The sequence below is a fragment of the Ictidomys tridecemlineatus genome, chromosome 11 (genome assembly GCF_052094955.1).
Source record: "Ictidomys tridecemlineatus isolate mIctTri1 chromosome 11, mIctTri1.hap1, whole genome shotgun sequence".
Classification (NCBI taxonomy): domain Eukaryota; kingdom Metazoa; phylum Chordata; class Mammalia; order Rodentia; family Sciuridae; genus Ictidomys; species Ictidomys tridecemlineatus.
The window spans coordinates 52,806,754-52,833,802 of NC_135487.1; the positions used below are offsets into that span (position 1 = coordinate 52,806,754).

At 38.8% G+C, this 27,049-nt stretch overlaps 1 protein-coding gene across 3 annotated transcripts in view; it reads left to right on the plus strand.

Moving 5' to 3' along the window:
• The window catches only part of Il12rb2 (interleukin 12 receptor subunit beta 2), a 93,313-nt gene that overhangs the window by 49,298 nt on the left and 16,966 nt on the right, over positions 1-27,049 (plus strand). For all 3 annotated transcript variants that reach the window (XM_078026484.1, XM_005332369.4, XM_040288827.2), the window contains 5 exons: positions 24-243; positions 14,789-14,989; positions 19,407-19,505; positions 19,589-19,747; positions 24,771-24,908. In XM_078026484.1, coding sequence (XP_077882610.1) covers positions 24-243; positions 14,789-14,989; positions 19,407-19,505; positions 19,589-19,747; positions 24,771-24,908 — 817 coding nt within the window. The remainder of the gene's footprint in view (positions 1-23; positions 244-14,788; positions 14,990-19,406; positions 19,506-19,588; positions 19,748-24,770; positions 24,909-27,049) is intronic.

The window sequence follows — 27,049 nt, forward strand, 5'->3', positions numbered from 1 at the left end:
TACATGGATGTGTTTTGTTGCAGAATCTGAGTGTATCAGAGACAAGAGGGAAAATCCTTCACTATCAGGTGACTTTGCAAGAAGTGACAGGGAAGAAAATCACACTACAGAACATCACAGGACACAACTTCTGGACCTGGGTTATTCCCAGAACTGGGATTTGGACTGTAGCTGTGTCTGCAGCCAATTCAAAAGGCAGTTCCCTGCCCACTCGCATTAATATAACAGACCTGTGTGGCTCAGGTAAGGTACCAGATTTTCTTTACTATTACCTGTGGGAAACTATGTCTTCCTTATCTCTTCTTTCCTGCAGGCCTGACATGAGTAGCCACAAGTTTAGGCTTTAAGTTAACAGCCATCTCTTCCAATCAGCCTCTGAGTGGTTTGGGCAAGTGAATTAGCACCTCTGCTCTTCAATTTCCTCCTCTCTAAAATAGGAATTCTATTAATGGGTTGGGCAAGTCATTGGGAGCCTCCATACATAGCAAGTGCTCAGTAAATGTTAATTGAGGAAATATTAGTGACACTAAATTAAATGCTAACAATTTCCAATTAGACTAATACAGAAACAAAAATAATATATAATATTGTTTTATAAGAAATATTTTATACTTATGTCCAAAACATTTCAAAACCAATAATATTTAAATGAAGTTCTGACTGTAATGAAATTATGGTAAGATCTTGTTACGCTCCATCTCTTCCTTACACAAATTTTAGTGCGTATCCAATTTTCTTCATCAAAAAACTCCCAACTTTATGTAGAGTCTCACACTTATAGTCATCTTCTCTGAAAATAATTTCTCAAGATAAAAAATCCCATGATTTGCTAAAAAAATAGATACTTCTCAAGATGTGCTTGTAAAAGGATTTCATGTCAAGATTATTGGCCTAACTTCAAAAAAAATTTGCCTACATAGAATAAAACTCGATAATTAGATCCGCTCTCAAAATTTACTGTAATAATTCTATGCATGTGTAAGTCTAGCAATCATCATTTCAAAGAAGTTTCTACCAAAACATTATTTGATGTAGACTGTTAAATCCTTATTACACATCTTTTCAGTCGTGTGAGGAAAACATAGGATAATGGCGTAGATGAAGACGACTAGAAGAAAGTACAAGTAGACACTGAAATAACTTTGAGTTGGCATGAGGCAGGAATCACTCTTAGGAGATAAGAATGATTCTTACAAAAGGCGTGACTACAGTGACTTATTTGTTCTCTCACACGAAAGGAGTTCAGAGATAGATAGACCAGGGTGGTGTGAGAGCTTTGTGACATCAGGACTCTGGGCTCCACTTTTTTACCCTCAGCCAAGCTTGGCTTTGATCCTCAAGATGGAATTGGTCCAAGATGGTTTCTAGATCTCTAGCTGTTTCCCTGTAGGCAGCAGAGAGAAGAAAGAGAGAAGGGCTCAGACTCACTCTTGAGCTGTGCCCCATGTCACACAGCAGGGCTTGCCCCTGTTGGCCTTCATGGGTCACCTGGCTGTACCCAACTACAAAAGGGGGCTCAGAGCTATCTTTTAGGCAGCAATGTTCTCTCGTTAAAGAAAATGAGGGGAAGGTGTCTAGTAGGCTGTTGGTCTTCTCTGCCTGGTGTGGAGAGGCACCTAAACAGAAACCTTGAAGGAAAAAGCAGATTAACTTTGACTTTAATGCATAGGAAGAAAAAATTTTTTAAAAAAAAGATACTAAAAGATAGCTAAAAGATAGCTCTGAGCCCCCTTTTGTAGTTGGGTAAATAAAGTTCAACAAGTAAATAGCAACTGAAGGAAAATACATAGTACATTTTTAGCATAAATAGAGTTGATATCTATATATTTTTAAAATATCTATAGCTAGGTAGATATCTATATATCTATATATATTTTTTCAAATATATAAGCTATCAGGGGATATAAACACTCTAAAAAGAAAAGCTTTCTTTTTTCTAAAAAGAAAGCTGAGTGCTATGGTATGGAATCCCAGTGACCCAGGGAGCTGAGGCCTTGAACCCAGGAGAATTGCAAGTTCAAGGCCAGCTTCAGCAGTTTAGTGAGGCCCTAGGCAACTTAGTAAGACCCTGTCTCAAAATTTTAAAAAAAAATTTTTTAAAAAGGGACAGGATGTGGCTCAGTGGTAAAGTGCCCCTTTGTTCAATACCTGGTACCAAAAATAAATAAATAAATAAAAGGAGCCAATAAAGATATGAAAAATATAAATAGTTTAACTAGCAATCAATGAGAGGAAAATCATGAGGAACCAGCTGGGTGGAGTGACATATGCCTGTAATCCCAGTGACTCAGGAGCTGAAGCAGCAGGATCACAAGTTCAAGTCCAATTTCAACAACTTAGAGAGGCCCGAAGCAATTTAGTGAGACTCTGTCTCAAAATAAAAAAGGACTAGAGATGTAACTGAGGGTAAAACACTCCTGGATACCAAACAAACAAGAAAAATCATGAGAAACCAAATCAGACTGACAGAGTAAACAGAATCAGTGTACCCTATCTTGGTGAGATATAAGGAACAGGTACTCTTGTATGCTATTGGTAGGTGTGTAAAGTGATTCAACATTCCGGAAAGCAACTCAACCATTTATAATGAAATTTAAATATGAACATATTTCTTGTCCAGCAAATAATCAGATAAGTGTTTAAAATGTAAGTACAAAGACATTTGTGGGAAAATTGTTTGAAGTAGCAAAACACTATAAATGACCTAAATGTATAATGGTAGAGAATGAACTGGTTAAATACACCTTGATGCTTATCTACCTTAATTCCACAAAAGCATTAAAGTAATACTGTAACTATATTTGGGGGGGATGGATGGATACCAGGGATTGAACTCAGTGGCACTTGAACACTGAGCTACATCCCTAGCCCTATTTTGTATTTTATTTAGAGACAGGGTCTTGCTGAGTAGCTTAGCACCTCACTTTTGCAGAGGCTGGCTTTGAACTCATGATCCTCCTGTCTTAGCCTCTCTAGTCGCTGGGATTACAGGAGTGTGCCACCATACCCAGCTGTAACTATATTTTTATTGACATGCAAAGATGTACATTGTAAGTGACCAAGGAGATTTTCAAAAGTATACATAAAATAATGTCACTTAAAATGTATATTTACATGAGTATATAACTTTTGCATAGTAAAAGGAAAATCTAATAGAAGATAAGAAAATGCTTACAGAGGGTCATTCTTGCATCATGGGATTACAGGTGACTTTTCTTCCCTTTTGCTTTTTATATTTAATTTTTTTCCTTCCCAGGGTAAGTATTGCTCATGCAATTTTAAAAGTCAATGCTGTGATACTGAACTGACGTTTTCAAAATGTAATATATTAGAATACCTTACTTTCCAAATCTCATTGCAGATGATCCTCCAGGTTATAAACCTGATAAATGTAATGGTCCCATTCTAGGGTCCTTATTGAAATTTGGTGACAACTTCCCAAAGTGACACATTTCCTCATGTTAGAGTGCACCTCTGCTTTATTTCCTCAACAGTCATTTACTGAGTATATATTATATAAGGTAAATTAAATTCAGCCATAGGTTAAAAAAAAAAACAAAACACCAAATGCAAGGTCGAGGTTCTCAAGGTACCTTTACCCAAGTAGAAGAAGAGATGGATGTAAAAACAAGTTAACTGTAGTCAGTATAAGTGTGAGATCGGAGCCATGCACAGGAGTGCTAGAAACAAAGAACCAAAGCATGGCTTACCGAGTAGAAGAGGTAAACTGGTGTTAGCCAGGTAAGTGAGCGCAGGTGTGTGAGTGTGAGCGTTTTTATAAAGTGAGAATTGAGCAAGCTTTAAGTTTAAAGGAAGAACTAGCAGTGGGGGAGAATAAGTAAAATTTGTTTGATATTGCAGAGACCTAGTGCCTGTGCTCAAGAGCTCCTGAACACAGTATCTTTATTTTCTTTATTTTTATGTGGTGCTGAGGATCGAACCCAGTGCCTCACACGTTCCAGGCAAGCGCTCTGCCACTGAGCCACAACCCCAGCAAGCTCCTGAAATTATAGGAGTCAGAGGTTGGTACATTCATAAATGGGCCTAGCAGTTAGAGCAACAGCCCACCTCCTCATGAAAAGCAGTGCTTGCCATAAAAGCACTGACAGGTTCTGGGGGTGCCTTGCATGAATCAGGAATCTGGGAACAGGTGCATCACTACTGGGTCTCTAGACTGTAGCTTTTGCCCTGAAACTTCCTAAATTTACCTGGAGAACCATGAGCTACAGTTAAGCTTTTGTTCCTCTCCCCAGAGAAAAAGAACAACTCTGCCCATCAATCCAAGACAATAAAACATACTCCCTAATGAAAAACCAAAATAGGCAGTAACAATAATATTTTAAAGCCCAATAAAAATAGTTGATAAAACCTAAACAAGAAAAAGAGATAGATAAACCTCTGATCAAATCAACTGGATGAAAGAGAGAGAGGGAGAGGGGCAAATAAAACATTGGTAAACATATTTTCCCCTGGCAAACTTTACAATCTAGATGAAATAAATAACATTGTGAAAAATGCAAAATGTTAAAATTAGTACCAGAAGAAACTTTTTAAAAGCTTAATTGTAGCCAGGTACTGTGGTGCATGCCTGTAGCTACTTGGGAGGCTGAGGCTGGAGGATCATGAGGTTGAGGCCAGCCTGGGTAACATAGCAACTTCCAATCTTAAATAAATAAATAAACAAATAACCAGAAAGAAAAAAAAATCCCTGAACTATAATCCTTTAAAATGTTATTGTAACCATTTAAAATGTTGAAATAAGATTTTAAAACTTATTTGTTGGGCTGGGGATGTGGCTCAAGCAGTAGCACGCTCGCCTGGCATGCATGTGGCCCAGGTTTGATCCTCAGCACCACATACAAACAAAGATGTTGTGTCTGCCAAAAACTAAAAAAAAAAATAAATAAATATTTTTTAAAAATTTTAAATAAATAAAAATAAAAACTTATTTGTACCTCCATGCTCTCAAAATAAAAAATAAATAAATAAAACCCAGGCCCAACAGTTTTATAACTGGACCCCCCAAAAAAACGCCTATGTTATTCAAGTTGTTACAGAAAATAGAAAATAAGGAAAGCTGTTCAACCTATTTTATGGGGCTAATTTAATTTTGATAGTAAAAACAGATAAAAACGGTATAAGAGAAATTTTTGGCTAGATCACTTGTCAGCTTTGACACATCGATACATAACCTAAATGAATTATTAGCAATTTGAATCCAATACATGTATTAAAAATTCATGCCAATAATTCCAGTTCCCAGTAGATCATATAAAACACTTAGACGTCATTACTCTTTCCTAACACAGGTAAAAAGATGAACAAACTGAAAAAAATCAACAATTATTTGATCCACCAGAGAAGTCAAGTCACAGAAGGAATCACTGCCCCCAGAATTGAAAAGACAGACAGGCAAGCACCTAAGGGAGGTGGGAGGGACTGAGAAGCATTTTCACAGTTCACAGTACAGGGACACAGGCTCACTAACAGACTGAGACCTAATCACAGGTCTACAGAATGCTTCCCTGCTCTACATCTTGCCACCTTACTAAATGTCCACTCATGCAGTTTCATCTATTTGGTACATTATATGTGACCTTCACCAAAAAAAAAAAAAAAAGAAAAGAAAGAAAGAAAGAAAAGAAAAAGAAAAAATACAAGGCATACTAAAATACACAAACAAACAAAACCACAGTTTTGAGAAGAGCAAGCATCAGAACCTTACTTGGATACAGCACAGAGGGTGGAATTATCAGACCTGGAATTTAAAACAACTATGATTCATATACTAAATATTTTAATGGATAAAGGAGAAAACACACAAGAGGAGATCAGTAATATAATCAAACAGATGGAAATTCTAAGAAAGAATCAAAAAGAAATGTTAGAGATCAAAAACACTGTAGTCAAAACGAAGGATGTCTTTGATGGACTTATTAGTACACAGGACATGACTGAGGAAGGAATCTCTTAGTGTGAAGATATTACATTAGAAACTTCTAATCTGAACAGTAAATTTAAAAAAAGCTAACAAGCAAAAAAAAAAAACACATTACACAAAAACAGTGGAATGGCTACAAAATGTGAAAGATACCCAAAATAATAAAAATACTAGAAGGGGAAAAAAGAACCAAATATATATTGAAAATGCAATGATGAAAAATTTTCAAGTTACGTCAGAAATCAAACATGTATAAAAGAACACCAAATAGGATAAATGCTTTAAGAAACAAAGACAGAACTAGGGATGTAGCTCAGTTGGTAGAGTGCCTGACTCACATGCCTAAGACCCTGGGTTCAATACAGAGCACCACAAAAAAAAAAAAAGAAAGAAAGAAAGAAAGAAAAAACCCATCACAACTTATATCTAGGCATATCATTAGAACTGCAGAATATTTAAAATAAAATTTGGAAGAAGCCAGCAGGGGAAAATCCTTACTTATAGGGACTCAAATCTAAGAATCACATCAAACTTCTAAGAAATCACATAAGCAAGAAGAAAGTAAAATATCAAAAAGTATTGAGAGGAGGCAGGGGAACCCAATAACCTAAAATTCTGAACCCTGTAAAATTATCCATCAAAATTGAAGAAGAAATAAGATTTTGCAGTGTTCTTTTTCTTCAAACAATTGAAGGAATTTGTAACCAGTAGACCTGCCTTTGCAAGAAAGGCTAAATGAAGTTCTTCAGAGAGAAGAAAAATTGTTTAAAGTAGAAACTGAAATTTACTTTTTTTTTTTAAAGGAAGAACATCAGAGAAGGAATAAATAATGGTAGAATTCAAACTTTATTCTTATTTTTAATTGATCCTTAGCTCTTTATTCAAAATAACAGTAGCAACAATATATTATTGTATGTGTGTGTGTGTATGTGTGTATGTGTGTGCTTATGCATGTTTATATGTAAGTAAAATGAATGGCAGCAATAAGACAGGTGACAGAGAAGGAATTAGGATTATTTTGTTGTTATAAGATACTTGCACTATCCACAAAGCAGTAGAGTGTTATTTGAAAGTGAACTTGAATTAGTTCTAAATTACATTGCAAACAATAGGGCAAGCATTAAATATAGTTTAAAAAGAAGTATAATGGATATGTTCTAAAATGAAAGCATATAAAATAATTGGTAAAAAACATAAAAGTCTGGAAAACAAGAAAGGAAGGAACAAAGTACAGGGTGAAAGGTAGGAAAGAGTAGCAAATATGATAGATATTAATCCAACTATATCAATAATCACTTTGAACATCGATGACATAAATACACCCATTAAAAACAGAGATTATTAGAGTGAATTAAAAACCAGACTTAGTTTGTGGTTTTTTTGTTTTGTCTACAGGAAACCCTTTAAACATACATATATAGCTTAAAGGTAAAGAGATGGCAAAAGATATAACATGTTAACACTAATCAAAAGAAAGCTGGAGTAGCTGCTGTATTAGCACACTGCAGAGCAAAGAAGTTATCAGTGACAAAGGGGTCATGACAGAATGACAAAGGAGTCAGTTTTCCAAGAAGACAAAACAATTTTAAGGTGTATAAAGCCCAACAACAGGGAATCAAAATACATGAGGCGAAAACTGATAGAACTGCATGGAGATATTTAAATCCACTATTATAGCTGTAGACTTAACACCTGATCAGCAGAAATGGAAGATCCTGAAGACAGAAAGCCACCAAGGACATAGTTGACCTCGACAATACCACCAGTCAACCAAAGATAATGGACATCTGTAGGCTACTTCATCTAACAACAGCAGGATACATATTCTTCTCATGTTCATATTCAATAAGATAGGCCAAATTCTGGCCATAGCATGTATCTTCATGAATTTTAAAAAATAGAAATCACACAATGTCTGCTGTCACCACAACAAAATTAAACTAGAAGTCAATTACAAAAAGATAACTGTGAAATTCAAAATACTTGGGGATTAAACAAAAGAATTATAAATAATGTGCATCAATGAAAAATCTCAAGAGAAACTTAAAAATATTTTCAACTAAATGAGAATGAAAATAAAAATGAAAACACAATTTAACAAATTTTATGGGATAAGGTGAAAGCATAGAGGAAAATGTATAGCATTAAAAGCATTTATTAGAAAAAAAAAAAGAAAGATCTAAAATTGATCATCTACACTTCCACTTCAGGAAACTAGAAAAAGGGAAACTGGAAGAGTAAGCTGGGCACTATAGTCAGAATGGCAATTACCAAGAATACAAGCAACAATAAATGTTGCTAAGGAAGTAGGGGGAAAGGTACACTCAAGCATTGCAGGTGGGACTGCAAATTGGTGCAACCACTTTGGAAAGCAGTATGGAGACTTCTTTAAAAACTTGGAATGGAACCATCATTTGACCCAATTATCCTACTCCTTGGCTTATACCCAAAGGACTTAAAATCAGCATACTACACTGATGCAGCCACATCAATGTTTATAGCAGCTCAATTCACAATAGCTAAACTATGGAACCAACCTAGGTGCTGTTCAACAGGTGAATGGGTAAAGAAAATGTGTTATATGTGCACATGGACTATTACCATATGGATTCAGTCATAAAGGAGAATGAAATTATGTCATTTGCTGACAAATGGATGGAACTAGAGACCATTATGCTAAGTGAAATAAGCCAATCCTAAAAAACCAAAGGTTGAATGTTCTTTCTGATATGTAGATGCTAACTGACAATAAATGGGGCCAGTAGCGGGGGGATTAGAGGTTCACTGGATTAGACAAAGGGGAACAAAGGGAAGGGAGAAGGTATGGGAACAGGGAACATAGTAGAATGAATCAATTACACGACCAATGAAACTCCACATCATGTTCAACCACAAGAATGGGAAGTTATACTCCATGTATGTATGAAATATCAAAATACATTCTACTGTTATGTATAACTAAAAAGAACAAATAAAAAATTAAAGATTAAGCTGGGAGTAAGCAAAGAAAGAAAAAATATCAACAAAACTAGAAGCTAGTACTTAGGAAAGATCAATAAAAGTAATGAATCTGTAGCCAGAACAAATAAAACAGTGGGGTATATGCAAATTAACAACTTCAGAAATAAAAGGGGGTTATCACTATCAATCCCATCAATACCAAAGGATGAACAAGTGATTAGAAAGGCAAAGACCTTAACTTTTCATAAAAATCAGCTTAAAGTGCATCATAGACTTAACTGTAGAAGGAAAACTATAGCCAGGCACGGTGGCGCATGCCTGTAATCCCAGCAGCTTGGGAGGCTGAAACAGGAGGATCAGGAGTTCAAAAGCCAGCCTCAGCAACTTATTGAGACCCTAAGCAACTCAACCCTATCTCTAAGTAAAATAGAAAGAAAGGCTGGGATGCGGCTCAGTGGTAAACACCCCTGGGTTCAATCCCAGTACCAAAAAAGAAAACATGCTCAAAATCACATGTCATTAGAAAATTACAAATTAAAGCAATAATAAATATCACTGTTGGGAAAAAACTCAAAATACTGAAACATGAAATGTCAGCAAGGATGTGGAGCAACAAAGACCTACTCATTACTGATGGGAATGCAAAATGGTACAGACTCTTTGAAAGATAGTTCGGCAGTTGCTTACAAAACGAAACATTCTTATCATATGATTCAATAATCATACTTTTCAGTATTTCTCCAAATGAGTTCAAAACTTATGTCCACTAAAATACCTGCATGTGAATATTTACAGCAGTTTTGTTCCTAACTTCCCAAACTTGGAAGAAACCAAGATACATTTGGTAGGTGAATGGAGAAATAAATAAATAGTGGTACTTCTAGACAATTAACTATTATTCTGGAGTTAAAAAAAACTCTCAAGCCAGGAGAAGATATGGAGGAACCCTAAATATCTGTTACTGAGTCATATTAGTCTATTTTCCATTGCTGTAACAAAAATACCTGAGGCTAGATAATATACAAAGGAAAAGAGATTATTTTTTTTTTAAAGAAAGAGAGAGAGAATTGTTCATATTTATTTTTTAGTTCTCGGTGGACACAACATCTTTGTTTGTATGTGGTGCTGAGGATCGAACCCGGGCCGCACGCATGCCAGGCGAGCACGCTACCGCTTGAGCCACATCCCCAGCCCCGAAAAGAGATTATTTAGTTCACAATTTTGAAGATTTGCTCAGCTATGATGAGGGCCACCTTGGCTCTGTCACAATGATAACATTGTGAAGGGGGTACATATAAGGGGAGGATCACATGGCAAGAAAGGAAGCCAGAGGGTGATCTGGGGTCAGGCTTGCTCTTTTACAACAACTCACTCTTGTGAGAATTAACTCTGTCCTGGAAACCAGCATTATCTCTGGCAAGGGCAGGACCTGCAATGACCACTAGACCCCAACCCTAGACCCCAACCCTCCCACTAGACCCCAGCCCTAAAGGTCATCACCTCTCAATACTGCCACACTAGGGACCAAGCCCCCAACATGTGAACTTTTGGGGGACAAGCCACATCCAAATCATGACATAAATGAAAGAAACAAATTTGAAAAGGCTCTATGCTGTGTGATTCCAACTATGTGATATTCTGGAAAAGGCAAAACTATGCAGAAAGTAAAAAGATCAGTTGTTGCAAAGGTTGTGGGGGAGGGAAGATAAATACGTGTAACACAGAGGGTTTTTAGTGCCGGGAAATAATTCTAAATGAGGCTGTGATGAAGAATACATGTCATTATGCATTTGTCAAAGCCCATGGGATGTATAATACCAAAAGCGAAGTCTTAATGTAGACTATGGACTTCGGGCAATAACGATGTGTCAATGTATGTTTGACATTTGCAACAAACAGACTCCTCCCATCCCAGAGCTGGAGAGAGGAGGTGGCTGTTCATATGTGGAGGGGTGGGAAGTAGATGAGAAATCCTATTTCGCTCATTTTCATTGTGAACCTAAAACTGTTGCTAAAATTCACTTAAAAAAAAAAAAGGAAAGAAATTGGGCCGGGGTTGTAGCTCAGTGATAGAGTACTCGCCTAGTATGCATAAGGCACTGGGTTTGTTCCTCAGCACCACACAAATATAAAATAAAGATATTGTGTCCACCTAAAATTAAAAAATACTAAAAGGCTCTTGTTCTTATTAAAAAAGAGAGAGAGAGAGAGAGAAAGAAAGAAAAGTACAGAATTATCAAGTAGGGTTAATCCCAGGAATACAGGATGATTAATAATAGAAAAATATGTCAATGTAATTTATCACATTAATACCCCCCCCAAAAAAGGATATGCTATTACCAGATGTAGAAGATATATTTAGTTAAAAAAGCCTTTAGGGAGCTGGGAGCATAGCTCAGCAGCAGTGTACTTGCCTGTCACGTACAAGGCCCTGGGTTCAAATCTTAGCACCATAAACCAAGCAAAACCATCAATTGTAAATTAACAGGATTTTTTTGTAAAAATAAAAGCTTTTTAAAAACTAATACAACAGACACTAGTATGGCAATATGTAAATCAATGGAAGTGTAACTGATGTGATTCTGCAATCTGTATACGGGGTACACTTGAATCAAAGTGTGAAATATGATATATCAAGAACTATGTAATGTTTTGAACAATCAACAATAAAAAAAAATAAAACTAGTAAAAAAAATAAAAACTAATGAATAAAACATTTTAGCTTTTTAAAAGATTCTCTACCAAAAGCTTGAGGATACCTCGTCTTGATGAAGAGATAAAGGCATACCTGTAATCCCAGCTACTTGGGAAGCTGAGACAGGAGGTTGCACGTTCAAGGACAGTCAGGGCAACATCGTGAGACCCTGTCTCAAATAACAAAGCTGGGATGGGGTTGTGGCTCAGTGGTAGAGCACTTACCTGGCATGTATGAGACACGGGATTAGATTCTCAGCACTGCATATAAATAAATAAATAAAGGTCCATCAACAGCTAAAAAAAAATTTTTTTTTAAATAACAAAGGGCTTGGGATATAGCTCAGTGGTAAAGTGCTTATCTAGGTTGTACAAGGCCTTGGATTAAATCCTAGTATTACCAAAAAAGAAAAATAAGAGGTACAAGCACATTCTCTTTAAAATTAGCAACAACATAAAAACAAAGAAGGAAACAAGATTTAATAGGAGGGTTTGAAGGAAGTGATATCTTAAGTGTGCAGCTAATAAGATTATTTACATGTAACATTCAGCAAGGCCAGGAAACAAATTATTAATGCTAATTAGAGAGTGTAGCAAGTTTGCCAGAAATAAGAATAACACACACAGGTCATTAATAGTAGAAGAACTAATGGAAAATTAAATGCCACTTAAATAACAAACTAAAAGTATAAAGTGTCTAGGAATTAATCTAATGAAGAATATACAAACACTTTAAGAAGGAATTTTTAGGGCTGGGATTGTGGCTCAGTGGTAGAGCGCTTGTCTAGCATGCGTGAGGCACTGGGTTCGATCCCGGCACCACATAAGAATAAACAAAGGTGTTATGTCCATCTACAACTAAAAAAAAAAAAATTTAAAAAAGAAGGAATTTTTAAAACTCCATTAAAAGATATCAAAGAAAGGCAGGGTATGGTATCCTGAGCCTAGAGTCCCAGCTACATGGGTGGTAGGGACGAGAGAATCAGGAGTTCAAGGCCACCCTGGGCAACACACGGACAACAGAGTAAGACCATATCTAAATACACACACACACACATACACACACACACACACACAACACACACACACACACATCAGAGGAGATCTGAATAACTTCATCAAAATAGCATATTTATGAATGGGATGATTTAATATTTTAATAGTATCAAGTATCCCTAAGTTAAACTATAACTTAGTGTTTGATAAGTATGGGATGCCAAATGATATTTGGAAAAATTAACTCACTGTGTAGATTAATATTAAAGTAGAGCTGGGCTATAGCTCAATTGTAGAGCACCAATCTAGAATGCACAAGGCCCTGGGTTCAATCCCCAGCACTGCAAAGTAAATAAATATGATAATAATAATAATAATAATAATAAATATATTCCCTTTAAAAATATAACCCCTTGGCCCAGCAGCTCAGGAGGCTGAGACAGGAGGATTATGAGTTCAAGTCCAGCCTCAGCAACTGCAAGGTACTAAGCAACTCAGTGAGACCCTGTCTCTAAATAAAACACAATCCAGGGGTGGGGATGTGGCTCAGTGGTCAAGTACCCCTGAGTTCAATCCCTGGTACCATAAAATAAATAAATAAATAACCCCTTGGATGGATTTGAACTAAAAGTCTCAATGTAAAAAGATAAAACTAAAAAAAAATATAAATATAAATATAAATAAAAGCCAAGAGGACAAAACATAACTGAGTATATTTATGACTGTAGAGGGGAGGATTTTATAAATAAGACTCAAAATGCCCAAACCATGGATAAATTTACCAACATCAATGTAGCTCTATATGTGGGACAAACACATGATAAAGTTATCAGAAAATTAACAGACTGGAGTAAAAGTGTTGAAAACCGATAAATGAATAATACTTAGAACATAAAAGCTATTTCTGCCAATCAGAGAAAACAGGAAACTCAACAGAAAAAAATGAGTGACATTTATGAATAGGCAGTTAAAGAAGGACAAAGTTGAACAGTGAGTAATTGGTGAAGAAAAGCTCAGCTTCACAAAAAATCAGAAAAATGAAAAGAACACCATCAAGTATTATTTTACACATTTCAAATTGGCAAAAATTAGGAAATCCAAATATCAAGGGTTGATGGAAGAATGAGAACCCTCATGTTAATCTTGTTGGAGCATCAAATGACTATATATATATGTTTGTGGAGCTGGGAGTCAAATCCAGGGCCTTTGTGTATGCGGGGCAAGTGCACTACCACTGAGCTAAATCCCCAACTCAACTGGCTATTTTACAGATTGACCTCAATTCACTTAGTATTAAGTGAAATTGTATGTGAATTAACTCTACAGCTGTGCACAAATATCCAGAAATGCACAGCTGCCCAAGAGGTCATGTAAGAGATCGTTTCCTGCATCCCTGTCTGTACTGGCCAAGAGCAGGAAGGAACCTCCAGTGGTCACTTGGAGACTGGACAAGGAAAGGGTTTAGGCAGCTGTTTGAAGGAAAGAGCTGGATTTCCATATAGCAGCATAATAGATATGTCCGAGAAACATAATAGATATGTCCATAGAGCAGCATAATAGATATGTCCGAGTGAAAACACGTTAGAAAAAGCCTTAGATGAAAGAGCTCTCAATAATCTAATATGTTCATGAAAACACAACACACAAGCACAAATCCACACTAATTTTCAAGGACACATCTAGAATCATATGGTATTACATTCCCTAGAATAGGCACTTGGGGCACACAGGAGTGGAAAGAGGAATGAAGCACAAGGAGGATAATAACTCTACATATAATTCCACGCCATCTTTGCAAGAGCTGGCAGTGCTAATTCTCCACAGTCTGAGAAGTAGAGAGACCCTAAATCTGCGGTGCTGAAGTCCTTAAAGAGAGATTGGGCAGGGCGTGGTGGCCTGTAATGCACATGCCTGTAACCCCAGCAGCTCAGGAGACTGAGGCAGGAGCATCAAGAGTTCAAAGCCAGCAACTTAGCAAGGCCCTAAGCAACTTAGCAAGACTTTGTTCAAAATAAAATATAAAAGGAGCTGGGGATGTGGCTTACTGGTTGAGTGCCCCTGAGTTCAATCCCTGGTACTCCCCCCCAAAAAAAGAGCAAGAGATTGGTTCTTCCTAAAACTTGGCTGGGATGAGCTGTTGTGTTTTTCTACCTTTATCCATTCTGATTTTGTCCTGCTTCTTTTTCCCTTCTAAAGGATTGCTGGCTCCTCACCAGGTCTCTGCATATTCGGAGGATGTGGGTGGCATTGTGGTGACCTGGCAGGCCCCCGAGAAAGCTGCCTCAGCGGTTCAGCAGTACGTGGTGGAATGGAGGGCGCTCCATCTCGTGGGGAGCACACAACCTCCTCCAAGCTGGCTGTGGGTGCCCCCCTACAATATGTCAGCTCTGATTTCAGGTACTGAATCGTTCACTTTCACCTTAGCAAGCTACCAAGTTCACATTTGTTTGGGGAAGCTGCAGACCAGGATCCAGAACCTTGCCTTCAATGACATGATAACCCAAGATGACAATGGATAGTGACAACCTAAGTCCATCAAGAAAGCACTGCAGAATACACCACCAGAATCATAAAAGGTCAATGTGTTGACTAAAAAAACCTGATATTTATGGAAAAATCGTACCCCTAGCACAGTGCCTAAGAAGATGAATGTACTTAAACCCAAAGATCATGCTAAGAGCTAAGCAGACCTGTCAGTGTGATAGGTACTTTTACCTTTGAATTTTTTTTTTGGTAGAAAAAGGAAAAAAGAAGGTTTATTGCTTTGCTAGCAAAGGAGAAACACAGGGACTCCTATCCCAAATGCTGTGATTCTGCCCATCAGCAGGAACCGTGGGTTTTTGAAGAGGTGATTCAAAGACTACACTCCACATGTTCTCTGTTGGAGTTAAAATCCACTTGTTAATTTGGGAGACAGTCATTTCCGAGATCTTCTGGTACTATCCCCAAAATCTGGATTATTTCATTCCTAGGATGGGTGAGTGCTCAAGGACAGATAACTCTGTCTAGGATGGGGAAGAAATTCCTTTGGAAATTTGTTCAACTCAAAACAATCATGCAGATGAACAGTCTTTATTTTGAATCCATCATACAGATGAGAAAGGGGATCTTTCATTTCCTATTCTGCTACTTATCATTGCTGTGATAATAAATCCAGAATTGTCTGTATGATAACGGGTGTCCCTATTCCTCAAGTTCTGAAGGTGTCAGTGGTTAGAATCAAGTGAGAGAAAACATCTGAAAATACATTTACATGTTTGAACAGAACTTGGTTGATTAGTTATTTCAAGTACAGCCTAGTGATTCTAAGTTCTGGGTCTGCAGCTACACTACCTGAGTCTGAATCCTAGCTCATGTCACAAATAGCTATGTGATCTAGGGCAAATTACTTAACTTGTGTGCCTCAGTTTCCTCATCTGAAAAATGAGCACAGTATTACTTCATTGGATTGTTGTGAGAGCTAACTGAATTAACATGGAAAATGTTTTGAATGGGGCCCAACATACATTAAGTACACAATAATTTAGCTATCATAATGTTACTACTAAATGTTCAGACCTAAGAGTTTAATAGGTCTGCAGGCTCTAAATCCCATATTTTCATTGCACCATGACAATCATTACACCTGTCTAGGAGGATGTTGTACACCCTTCTTAAGGACCCAAGATTTGTATGATAAAATAAACAGGGCACAGAGTATAATGATACATGAGCTGGTCCTTAACTGTGTGCCCCTTTTATAGTCTGGCTGCCTAAACTTCTAGTAGGTTAAGTTTTAATCATCACCCTTAAAGAGAACACTGCATATATAATCCAGCAAACTTCCAAAGAAAGGTGAGCAAGTCATTGGGAGACTAAAACTTCAAATCCATTTAGCCTATAGAAGAGAATTCTAGGTATGTGGGTGGGTGGGGGGAAGGGGCTGGTTGATGGTATGGCTGTTGCTTCTTTTAAACAAGTATGGGCATAAAATTGTCTCAGTTAATCAGGTGGCTAAGCAAGGAGGACCACTTGAGCCCAGGAATTGGAGGCTAAACTAGACACCATGGTGAGGCCCTGTCTCAAAACAACAAAACAAAAAGTGTGTTTCTTTTGCTGTCCCTGGAGAACAAGCCTAAATCCCAAATGGAAATTAAAAGAAGACAGGTATCAATTTTGAGAAGCAACTTTGATGGTCTCTAATAGGACAATCAATTACCTCTCAAGGCATCATCCCAAGTTTTTGCAGTAGAACCAATTCTCTTTCAGGACTGTTCTGCCTATCAAATCAGACAGAACCGTGGATAGAAAAAGCATTCACTGAACTGTGAAATTGTAAGCTGTTATTACAAACTATATCAGGACTCATCATGGTGGACAGTTTGAACTATTTGCCCCATAGTTCCTTCTTTGGAAATCCTCTGATTCTTTACAAACACCATGAAATAGATGACAATACAGAATGTTTTATGCACTTAGTAAGATAAGTGTTGTTAAGCTCTTTAGAATCATGCACTTGAACAAAATCAACATACTAATGAGTAAAACGACTTTATTAAAATAGTTTTGCTGCTTGGAAGCACTTGTTTAGCTATCAGTGTATGTCGATGTTAGATTCTAGAAATATACACTTGAAATATTAAGTAATTTATACTTGCCATGAATTTTAACGGGCCTTCTCCAGTCGGTAAGATCCCCCATTGCCAGTGGTCGCACACCAAAACCTGTTCCCAGTTTCAGACTGGGGCCAGAGTTGAGTGTTCAGAATACGACCTGATGCCTAGATTGTAGGTTGGTGGGGCCAAAGCTGGGTGAAAATGCTTCTGACCATGTGAACATTCCTTTTACAAATATACAGTACAGTGCCTGGAAATGGGGGCCGGGCTGGTCTAACATCTAGATGAATTGGTTCCCTCTTCTGCCTGCTCCCATCTCACTTCCTTCTCTCTCACACTTGAGAGGTGAAATTAGCTTTCTGCAGAAAAACCACTTAAGAGATGGCTTTTAAACATGGACTGGGGCCTTGGCTCAAGGGTACCAGGTGTGTATGTATGTGTGGAAGTGGTGGGGCCACACTGTAGCAAGGAAATTAAAAGAAGATGGGCGGGGGGACTAAATGAAGGTCTTAGGAGTAGGGACTTTTTCCATTGAAGGTTCTTAAAATGTGAGGCAGATGTGATTAGGGAACGTTCAGACAGAATCAGTCAGAAAAATTGAACAGAACCAGGGAACAAGCCTTGCTGGAGTTCTACTGTCTTTGGAAAGGGTAACACAGCTGAGTTATGAAGCCCCATGTTTTCCCTCCTCCACTAAGGGTGGCCCATTCACAGGAAGAAACCCACAACATCTGATGTGGCAGTTCCCAAGGCTGCTGCCCTGACTCAGCATGGAACCTAGAACCTAGTGAGCTCTTCTGGAATTACCAGATCTCCATCTGGCATACTCGCTGGCACCTTCCATGACTAAAGGTAGAACAGCCAGGTACTGGGAGCAGAAAGCCACACCAGAACCTTCCCAGATGAAATATGATTCCATATCCTCTGTGGCCCTTTGAACTTCTTAGTCTGGATGCCACCCACAGATAATCTTTGGATTATGGGACTAGGGCTGTCAAAGGTTCTTTTCTCCATTTCCTTTGGTTCACAAATTGGAATTGGAAATTGCCCATGGCCTGCTTTGCAATTTGGGATCTCTTCTGACAGGACTGGTTGCTTTGTGTGCTGCCTACTTACTGGAACATTTAGGGACAATGGATTTTTATAAAAACACATCCAATTTAGTAAATTATTCTATCATGTAGAATTCCTCTGCTCCCCCAAAGAAGACCTTGAACTTCAATCAATTGTCAGTGTAAGGAACTCTAGCAATCTATCAGCAGAGCATTAAGCAATATTGGAGAGTTCTTACTTTGACCTCCTGCTACTATAGTTACCTAGCAGGGATTATCTCTCTTTTTTCTTTCAAATTTCATTTGGAATTTGAAGATATATCATGGGCAGAATATATGGGGGCAAGGGTTTTTTTGTTTGTTTCTTGTTTGTTTGTTTGTTTACAGGCAGCAGAACTCTTGAGATTAGTGGAAATAGGAGTTTGGGGAAGGAAGAGGAACTTGCCAATAAGCTTCATGACTGACAGTAAAGGGCAGTGTGGCTCTTTAAAAGCTGGGAAGGAGCATTAGCATTCCTGGGACTCATCCAAATCTCCAGGCTGTGAAGCAACTTGGAGACCTAAGTGGAACAAGGGAGGGGAGGCCAGGCAGGAGCAAGGGGTCGGGTTGCACTGAGAGTGCCCTGGTTAGTCATCCCCACTGTGCCATCTGGAGCCACCCTCTCAGATCCTGATAAGCATCGTGGAATTAGAAAAGCTACTCAGGTGCTGTGCCTGCAAAATGCCAGCCTCACTTTCTTGTAAACAACAAATGATTTCTTTGTAGAAGTCAGAGGTTTTTTCCTTCAAGGTGAGTTGTTAGTTTGTTTTGCCCCTGACATGTACACCCTCCCCAAGTCAGTCTGCATGTGTTTGTATTCCTTGTTGGAACCTGATTGGATTTGTCTCTTTAGTCATGACAATCTTGTTTGTATGAAGAGACAGGTTGATTGGTTGATTTGTTTCATTCTTGGAAGTTGGGAGCATTGATTTCTAAAAGCGGGCATCATGGCAAATAGGATGCTGAGAATTTGTAACTCAGGTCATCCCTTTATTCTCAGTCCAGACTGTCCTTGAACCATCTTCAAACTAAGGCAAGAAATGCCCTGGATGAAGATATTAAAATGGCTCCCCGAGTGACCCACCAGGCAATAGCACACCTATTCTAAGAACTCTCTTTTCCTTGCAGAGAATATAAAGCCCTACGTCTGTTATGAGATCCGAGTACATGCCCTGTCCAGGGATCAAGGAGGATGCAGCTCCATCTGGGGTAGCTCCAAGTACAAAGGTGAACCTTGGGACCTTTTGCCAAATTTCACTTCACTTTTAGATTTGGAGGGTGACAGAAGTCTCCTATGTCCTTCTTTCCAGCACCACTGAAAGGCCCCCACATCAATGCCATCGTGGAGGAAAAGGGAAGCATCTTAATTTCATGGAACCATATTCCAGTCCAGGAGCAAATGGGCTGCATCCTCCACTACAGGATATACTGGAAGGAGAGGGACTCAAGCTCCCAGCCAGGGCTCTGTGGTAAGTGTGAGGACCATGTGCTGTGGGGTCTCCTGTTTGGATATGGGGAAAACACAAGTTTGGGCATGTGTGTGTCCACACACAGTGCTGGCACCATGCCTGGTGCCTGGTAAGGACTCCATAAGTATTTGTGCAATGAATTCAATTAAGACAAAAGTCATCCTGTGCCAAGCAAATTGTAAGACTACAGAAATGAAGTAAACTAGGTTCTCAAGGTGCCTGTTCATAGGCAGGGAGAGCATTTCAAAAAGCAATCTAGGCCTTTTAATACTAACTCTGTAGGCCCTTGAGGTTTGTGAACAACACATTTGGAGAACTTTTTTTTTTTTTTTTTTGTAACAGGGATTGCACCCAAGGGTGTTTAACCACTGAGCCATATCCCCAACATTAATTTTTAATTTTTTACTTTAAGAGAGGGTCTTGCTAATTTGCTTAGAGCTTCACTAAGTTGCTGAGGCTGGCTTTGATCTCACGATTCTCCTGCCTCAATCTCCCAAGTGGCTGGGATTACAGGTGTGCACCACTGCACCTGGCAACATTTGGAGAATTTATAAATCCTCACATTTGCAATTGCCACCATAGCACATTACTTTCTCCTTAAAATGAATAAATTACAATACTGTAAGCCTTTATGACCCATAATCATTCTATAACTATAAAGCCAAAGCAATTAAAATAAATTCTGGCTGCAGCATTATCTCAAATGATTTCATGAAACACTACTCATTCATGTAACTGCTTTAACTCACTTCCAAGATTTGATGTTCCAATCTTTGATTTAATCAGAGCTCCTTTTTTTCCCCTTGGCTTCTTCATTTCATAAACAATTGGCTTTCTTTCAGGAGCATTTATCATAAAGAAAGAACATTTTTATTCATTCATGAGCATTATTAGGTCCAAGAAAAATGTAATAAAGCTATCCTGAGAGGTAGATGACAGAAGCCCACCAACAGGAGTGACTTTTTCCTAAGGGATTGTCTTATCTCTTGATCTTAGAAGATCTGCAGTATTGCTTCTCCAAAAGTGCGACTTCCAAAGCTAGTTAATTTTTATTATATAAATATATGTGCACATGTTAAAAAGTTCAAGTAGTTCAGAAAGATATAAAATGAAAATTCTCTCTTTCTTTGCATTTGAATTGTTAGCAGTTCTTTGTTCTTAAAAAACAAAAGTAATGCAAATACAAGAATATATTTAGAATCTGTTCTATATTTTGATCTACACTTTGTTTTACCATTCAATACAGACCTTTTGCTCCATGAATTTTGCCTCATTTATTTTTTAACAGCACCATAATATTCCATTATAAAATCTTACAGTCATTTGTTTATCTAATCCACCATTGATAAACAGAATATATCACCAAACAGAACTGCTTCCCACTGACCCCTCGGGGTGTCAGTTCTGAAACACATCCCAAGAGGTGACCCCAAGAGGTCAATTGACTTCTTCATGGGCCATTTGGAATTCTTCATGTGAAATTTGACCCCAAAAGTGATTTTCATTTTGACAGAGTTTAAACTGAGATGCCTGTTTACAACCATGGTCAGTTGGCTCTTGAAGCCATTCTTATAGATATCAAAGGAAATATCTATCTTATTTTGCTGCAAATTGGATGAACCTAAAGTCTATGTAAGATTATTTTAAAAGGGAAGAGAGCAAATTCAATTCATTGTTCCATTTCATACCATTTTAGGTTATACTTTCACTTAATTTACTAAACACTTATTGATGATGTTCCCTTCAGAGATGTCAGTGGGGAGAGAGAGGGAAAAAGATATGTAATATAACTGCTATGATTGAGAACTGACAACAGCTTATTGCATTTGGCAAACAGAAATCATTTGTGAATTCATGAGAGTAGTTTCTGGACGGCAGTAGTAGGTAGAGGAGACAGGAGGAAAACACCAGCAAAGAGGAGCATCACAATAGAAAGCAAGGGTGGTGCTCTGAGAAGCAAGAGGCTCCATCTCCCTTATCTTGGCACCATTAACCAGGCTGCAGTCCTAAGGCACATGTAAGTGTTAGGAGCCCAAAGCAAAGGATGCTTAGTCCTCCTGGACAGGAAAGGGGAGAGAGAACTGGGCCTAAGCCGTCTGCATGTTATTAATCCCATAGAAGATTCTAGTACACAGCCTCTCCCACTTAGGATCCATTACACGTCACTACCACTGAATGGTCCCTGCTAATAGACTCCAAGAGTTCAAGGGCAGAAGTCATGGCAATTTTCTCACCACTGTCATCTCTACCTAGAATATACCCAGATACACAGTAGGTGCTTAATCAAAATGGTATTTCTTGGATAACAAATGGGTGAACACTTCCCTATCCTCTATTACACCCAGTGAGGATTCTTAGGTAAAAACTTATTTTTAATAAGTTAATACAGCTATTTTACCTGGTCCACTTGACTCTCCTACCCACTGCCTTTCTGTTGATTGACAACAATCACATCTTTGCTAAACTGTTGCCTTTATTATTGATCAATCTGAGTTTAAGGTTTCGCATGGCTGAAGCTTTACTGGCCCACTTTATCCCTGCCAGGGATCACAGCCCAGAGGCAGCAGAACCAGTCTTTCCTGCTTGACTCCTGTCTCCCATTACACAACTCAGCCTATTCTGCCAACCAAACTGCTGACTCCACCACCCTCTTCTCTGTTCCCCCATAGAGTTGCTATTTTTGTTCTTCAAATATACATGTGTGAATAAACTTTATAAGCCATGCAAACCATACAGATCCCATCCCTTCTGTTCCAACATCTCATTTCACTCCTAGAGCTCAGGGTACCCTCACACAGTTGGATGGTTGTCTCCCCAATGCCTGCTGATGTTTTGGTGCAGAAAGATGAGCGGAAGCTCTTTCTAAAATTAATCTTTTAATCTTCTGATTTAGGAATAGAGAAAGGGTGTGTGTGTGTGTGTATGTGTGTGTGTGTGTGTGTGTGTGTGTGTGTGTGTGAGAGAGAGAGAGAGAGAGAGAGAGAGAGAGAGAGAGAGAGTGAGTTAGAGTTCAATCATAATACAGCTTAATTCTATGCAAGCAATTTCACCAAGCTACTAGTAGACTTGGGAATTTTCCACAAGATACTTTTCCCAACAGGATGGTAAAATATAAAAGTCACTCTGAGAGTCACAGCTGTGAAATGATCTGCTCAGGCCTCGGCACTTTGGGTTGAATGGAAAGGACACACAGGGCTCCATCTTGCTAGCTACCCATGAAAAACAGGACTGTGGAAGGCATCAGTTTTTTCCTTTAGATGGTGAACTCTTTGAGGTTGGTTCTGTGCTCTGTATGGTCAGTGCCTTGCCAGCCAGTCAACAAATACCCACGAGTGTTGAAATCATTGCAGCATGCAGAGTGTCTTCGGATTTGCCCAGGAGTTTGTGAGCCAGTTTGTGACAGTCCTAGTTTTCACTTCCACCCCCGCAGGCACCGGCATCTGAATGTGCCAGCCTCTCCTTCTGCTCCAGCGCTGGCCTTAAGGTTACACACCTCCCCAGCTTTTGAGAGTTCACCCCAAAACCCTCACCCTGCAGAATACTGGAGATGATTGCCTGCTTTCTAAAAGCTACCAACACTCATGTTTCTTGGGGGAGAAAAACAGCATGGGTGCATTGCTCAGAAAACAAAATCTTCCCTGCAGAGAAACTGCAGGGGTGTTGAGAGCATAAGGAATTAGAAATCTGGGTGTATAGCTACCAAATCTAACCTCAGTACCATTGCTCTAGTTGTTAATGATTGATTTCATGACTGACTGAAGCAGACCGTCATGTTAAGCCCTGTAAGCTCAGGATCCAGAGCCTACAAAAATGTACGAAATCACAATTTTAAAATGTTAAGTAAATGTCTATTCTATCTTTTGTGAGTACTGGGGATTGAATACAGGGGTGCTTCACCACTGAGCTACATGCTCAGTCTTTTATTTTTTTAACTTTTTATTTGCGAGAAGGTCTTGCTAAATTGCTGATCTCAAACTTGTGATACTCCTGCCTCAGTCTCCCAAATTTGCTGGGATTACAGGCATGTGCTACCACACCTGCCAGGTTTCTGTTCTTGCGACTAAAAGGCTCAGGGGTCACTCCAGTTGAACTGGGCTGACTGGGCTGCGCAAAATATCCACACAAGAGACACAAATACCTTTTTGTTTGGGGTCACAGTGACGGCTCCTCTGACCTTAAGGGTCCACAGGAAGAGGAAGAGAGAGAGCAAGAGCACACGCTGACCCCTTTTATTGAGGAGAAGCTATTCAAATGAGGCAAGGGGTCAGTTTCAGGGAGCTGAATCTATCTTCATGATGTCCACTGTCAGCAGGTTGACTGACACCTGGGTAGGCCACACCCAAGGGCACAAGAGAAGGGGACACACACACAAGGTACTTCCATGGAAGATTCTATCCTAAACAGGGCAAGGAGTTGGTTATATTACAAAGGAACAGGTGAGCATAGCTTCACCCATGGGGCTGTAGCAAGACACACCATGCACTAGACCCAGACCCTCGAACCCAAGAAGAGTGGGGAAAGCTCTGCCACATTTCTGTGACTGAACACCTCAGCAACCAGCCGAGGAGTGTGACTCAGTCACGCGCAAGGTTAGTCTTCCACAACACCTGTTTCATTAATTGCTAAATGTAGCTGCTTTAAAAATTTCCTTTTCTAGAAAACAACTTGTATACTTACTTTTCTCCTTTAGAATTCTCAAATGTACCTGATAAATGCTAGAAACACTAAAAATACTACAGCTAAATTATTTCAAAGACAAAAAATGGCAAAAAAAATGTGTAAGATTTTACCACAAAAAAAAGGTAATATTTAGTTTGTTTGGTACACTGTGGAGTGAGACCTTCATAAATGACAGTTATAGGCCCTACTAAAATATTAAGCCCTGATGAATTAGGACAATTTTAAAATGACAATGTATTTTTCCCTTTTAAATTAAATGAAGCATTAAACAATAAAAATGAGTGAAAGCCCACACTGAACAATTTCCTTTAATACATGCTTTTCTTCTTTCTTTGCCTTTCAGAAATTCCTTATAGCCTCTCTCAAAATTCATATCTAATAAACAGCCTGCAGCCCAGAGTGACATACATCCTGTGGATGACAGCTCTGACGGCAGCTGGTGAAAGTCCCCAGGGAAATGAAAGGGAATTTTCTCCACAAGGTAAGAGATGACTTTAAAGATGGTGAGTCCACCCTGTAGTCTTTCAAGTGTACACTCCCACTGCATGCCACATCGAAAACATCAAAATTTCCTTAATTCTGTAATTCCTTTCTTGCTGCCATACCTTTTCACTTGCTGTTGCCTCCAAACAGGAGTGCCCTCCCCCTCCACTGTCTGCTTAAATACAGTGTCAATTCATTTTCCAAAACTCAGCAGACATGTTTCCTCCTCCAGGAAGCATTCTCAAAAGCACCTCGATCTTCCCTTCCCTTTACCCATACTCAGACTTCTCCTTCCAGTAGGCAGGGACTGACATCTGTTTATCTCTGAACTCAAGGTCTAGAGTGGTCCCTAATACATATTCACTAAACATCTGTTCAAAGGAAGAAAGTCACATGAGCAATAATAGTAGCACTTATTGCATATGAGGTAGTTATTATGTAATAATCATTCTGAAAAGTGCTGTTACTGTAACAAAGTACCATAAACTGAGTGCTTCAACCAACAAAAATGTATTGTCTCACAGTTCTAGAGGCAAAAAGTCCAAGATCAAGGGGTCAGCAGGGTGTGTTCCATCTGGGGGCTGTGGGAGGAGATCTGTGCTTGGCCTTTCAGAGCTTCTGGAGTTTACAGACCATCATTGATGTTCATTGGCCTGTAGATCTCTGCTTTCATCTTGTATTCTCCCAATTTTCATCATGTATTCTTTCATCTTGTAATGTATTTCATCTTTTTCATCTTGTATTCTCCAATTTTCCTCCTTTTTATAAGGACACCAGTCATTGGATTAAGGGCTCATCCTTCCAGTACTTACCTTAACTAGTAATATCTGCAGTGGCTCTATTTTCAAATAAGATCACGTTTTCAGGTAGGACTTCAACTATGAAGTTTAAGGGTAAACAATTCAAACTATAATACATACTTTAGCTAATTTATTCTTACCAAACTTACATGGCTATACATGGCCCATATTTCCAAACACTTAATATGAAATATATTTTAAAATGTGAGGGAATTGTACTAGTGAGAGAACTAAGATGTGGAAAGATTATCCAACAACAGAGATGGTAAGTGGCAGAACTACGAACGAAACTCAGATCTTAGTTCCTTCAGGTTAAATTTGAGTGTATGAGTAAGTGACCCAGCTAATATGGGCTTCTCTCCACCTGCTAAGTCATACTGTTCTCTCTGGCAGTGCTCATTTGCTTCTGCTCTAAGCATACAACAAGCTGTTCTTGCTTTATGACATACAGCATCAAGTTGATCATTTCAGGACTTTGTTGTTCTGTCAGGAAATTCTCCTTTGAAAAACTATCAAGCCTTCTTCTCATCTTCCTAGTTCTCCTATGAATGATGAGGTGTGAATAATTAATGTGGACTAAAGACCCATCATCTCTCTATTGGTGGTTTCTCCTAACTTGTCCCATCAGCCCAGAAAGGAAGGCAGATGATGAAGAAATGGCAGATCATGCAGATTGTATTGGGTGGAGAAAGGCTGCCTCCTTAACTCCCGAATTCAGCCTTGTTAGCACATGGCCTAAGGGAACTCTGCCTCTGCTCCTGTGGCTCCTTCTTTCTCCTATCCCTTGCTGACATTCCATCTCTGGTTGAAATTCATCAGTAGTTCTCCAGGAGCCATCAAGCTAGAATTCAATTTCTTGGTCACCAGGTCCTACCTGGTCCTGTTAGCCATCTAGCTCTATCCTTTGCCGTACATCTCATCATTCCTATGATAAAGTAAGACCAGACTACCTGCACCTGCTTGAAAGTGCTGCACTCTTCCTCCTTCCAAGACTTCGCCTGTTTCCTGGTCTGGTCTGGCTTTAACTTGTCCACTTAGCTGATTCCTATTCATCTTCTAAATTCTAAACTTTTGACATCATGCCATTTCAAAACCCTCCTCAGCTCCCACAGTGAGGCAGTTTCCTATGTTGTTCTCTGCTACACTGCCCATGAATACTGTGAATGCACATATCCCATGACATTATAAGTTGATGGCTTACATGTTTACACAGCTGTCTTCTGTACTGTATTCACAACTTTGTAAGACAGCAGAGCCCATGTTCTATTTATCTTTGCACCTCAGCACCTACTAAGAAGGCCTGATACGTGGTTAGCACTCAGTAAATGTTGGGTGAATT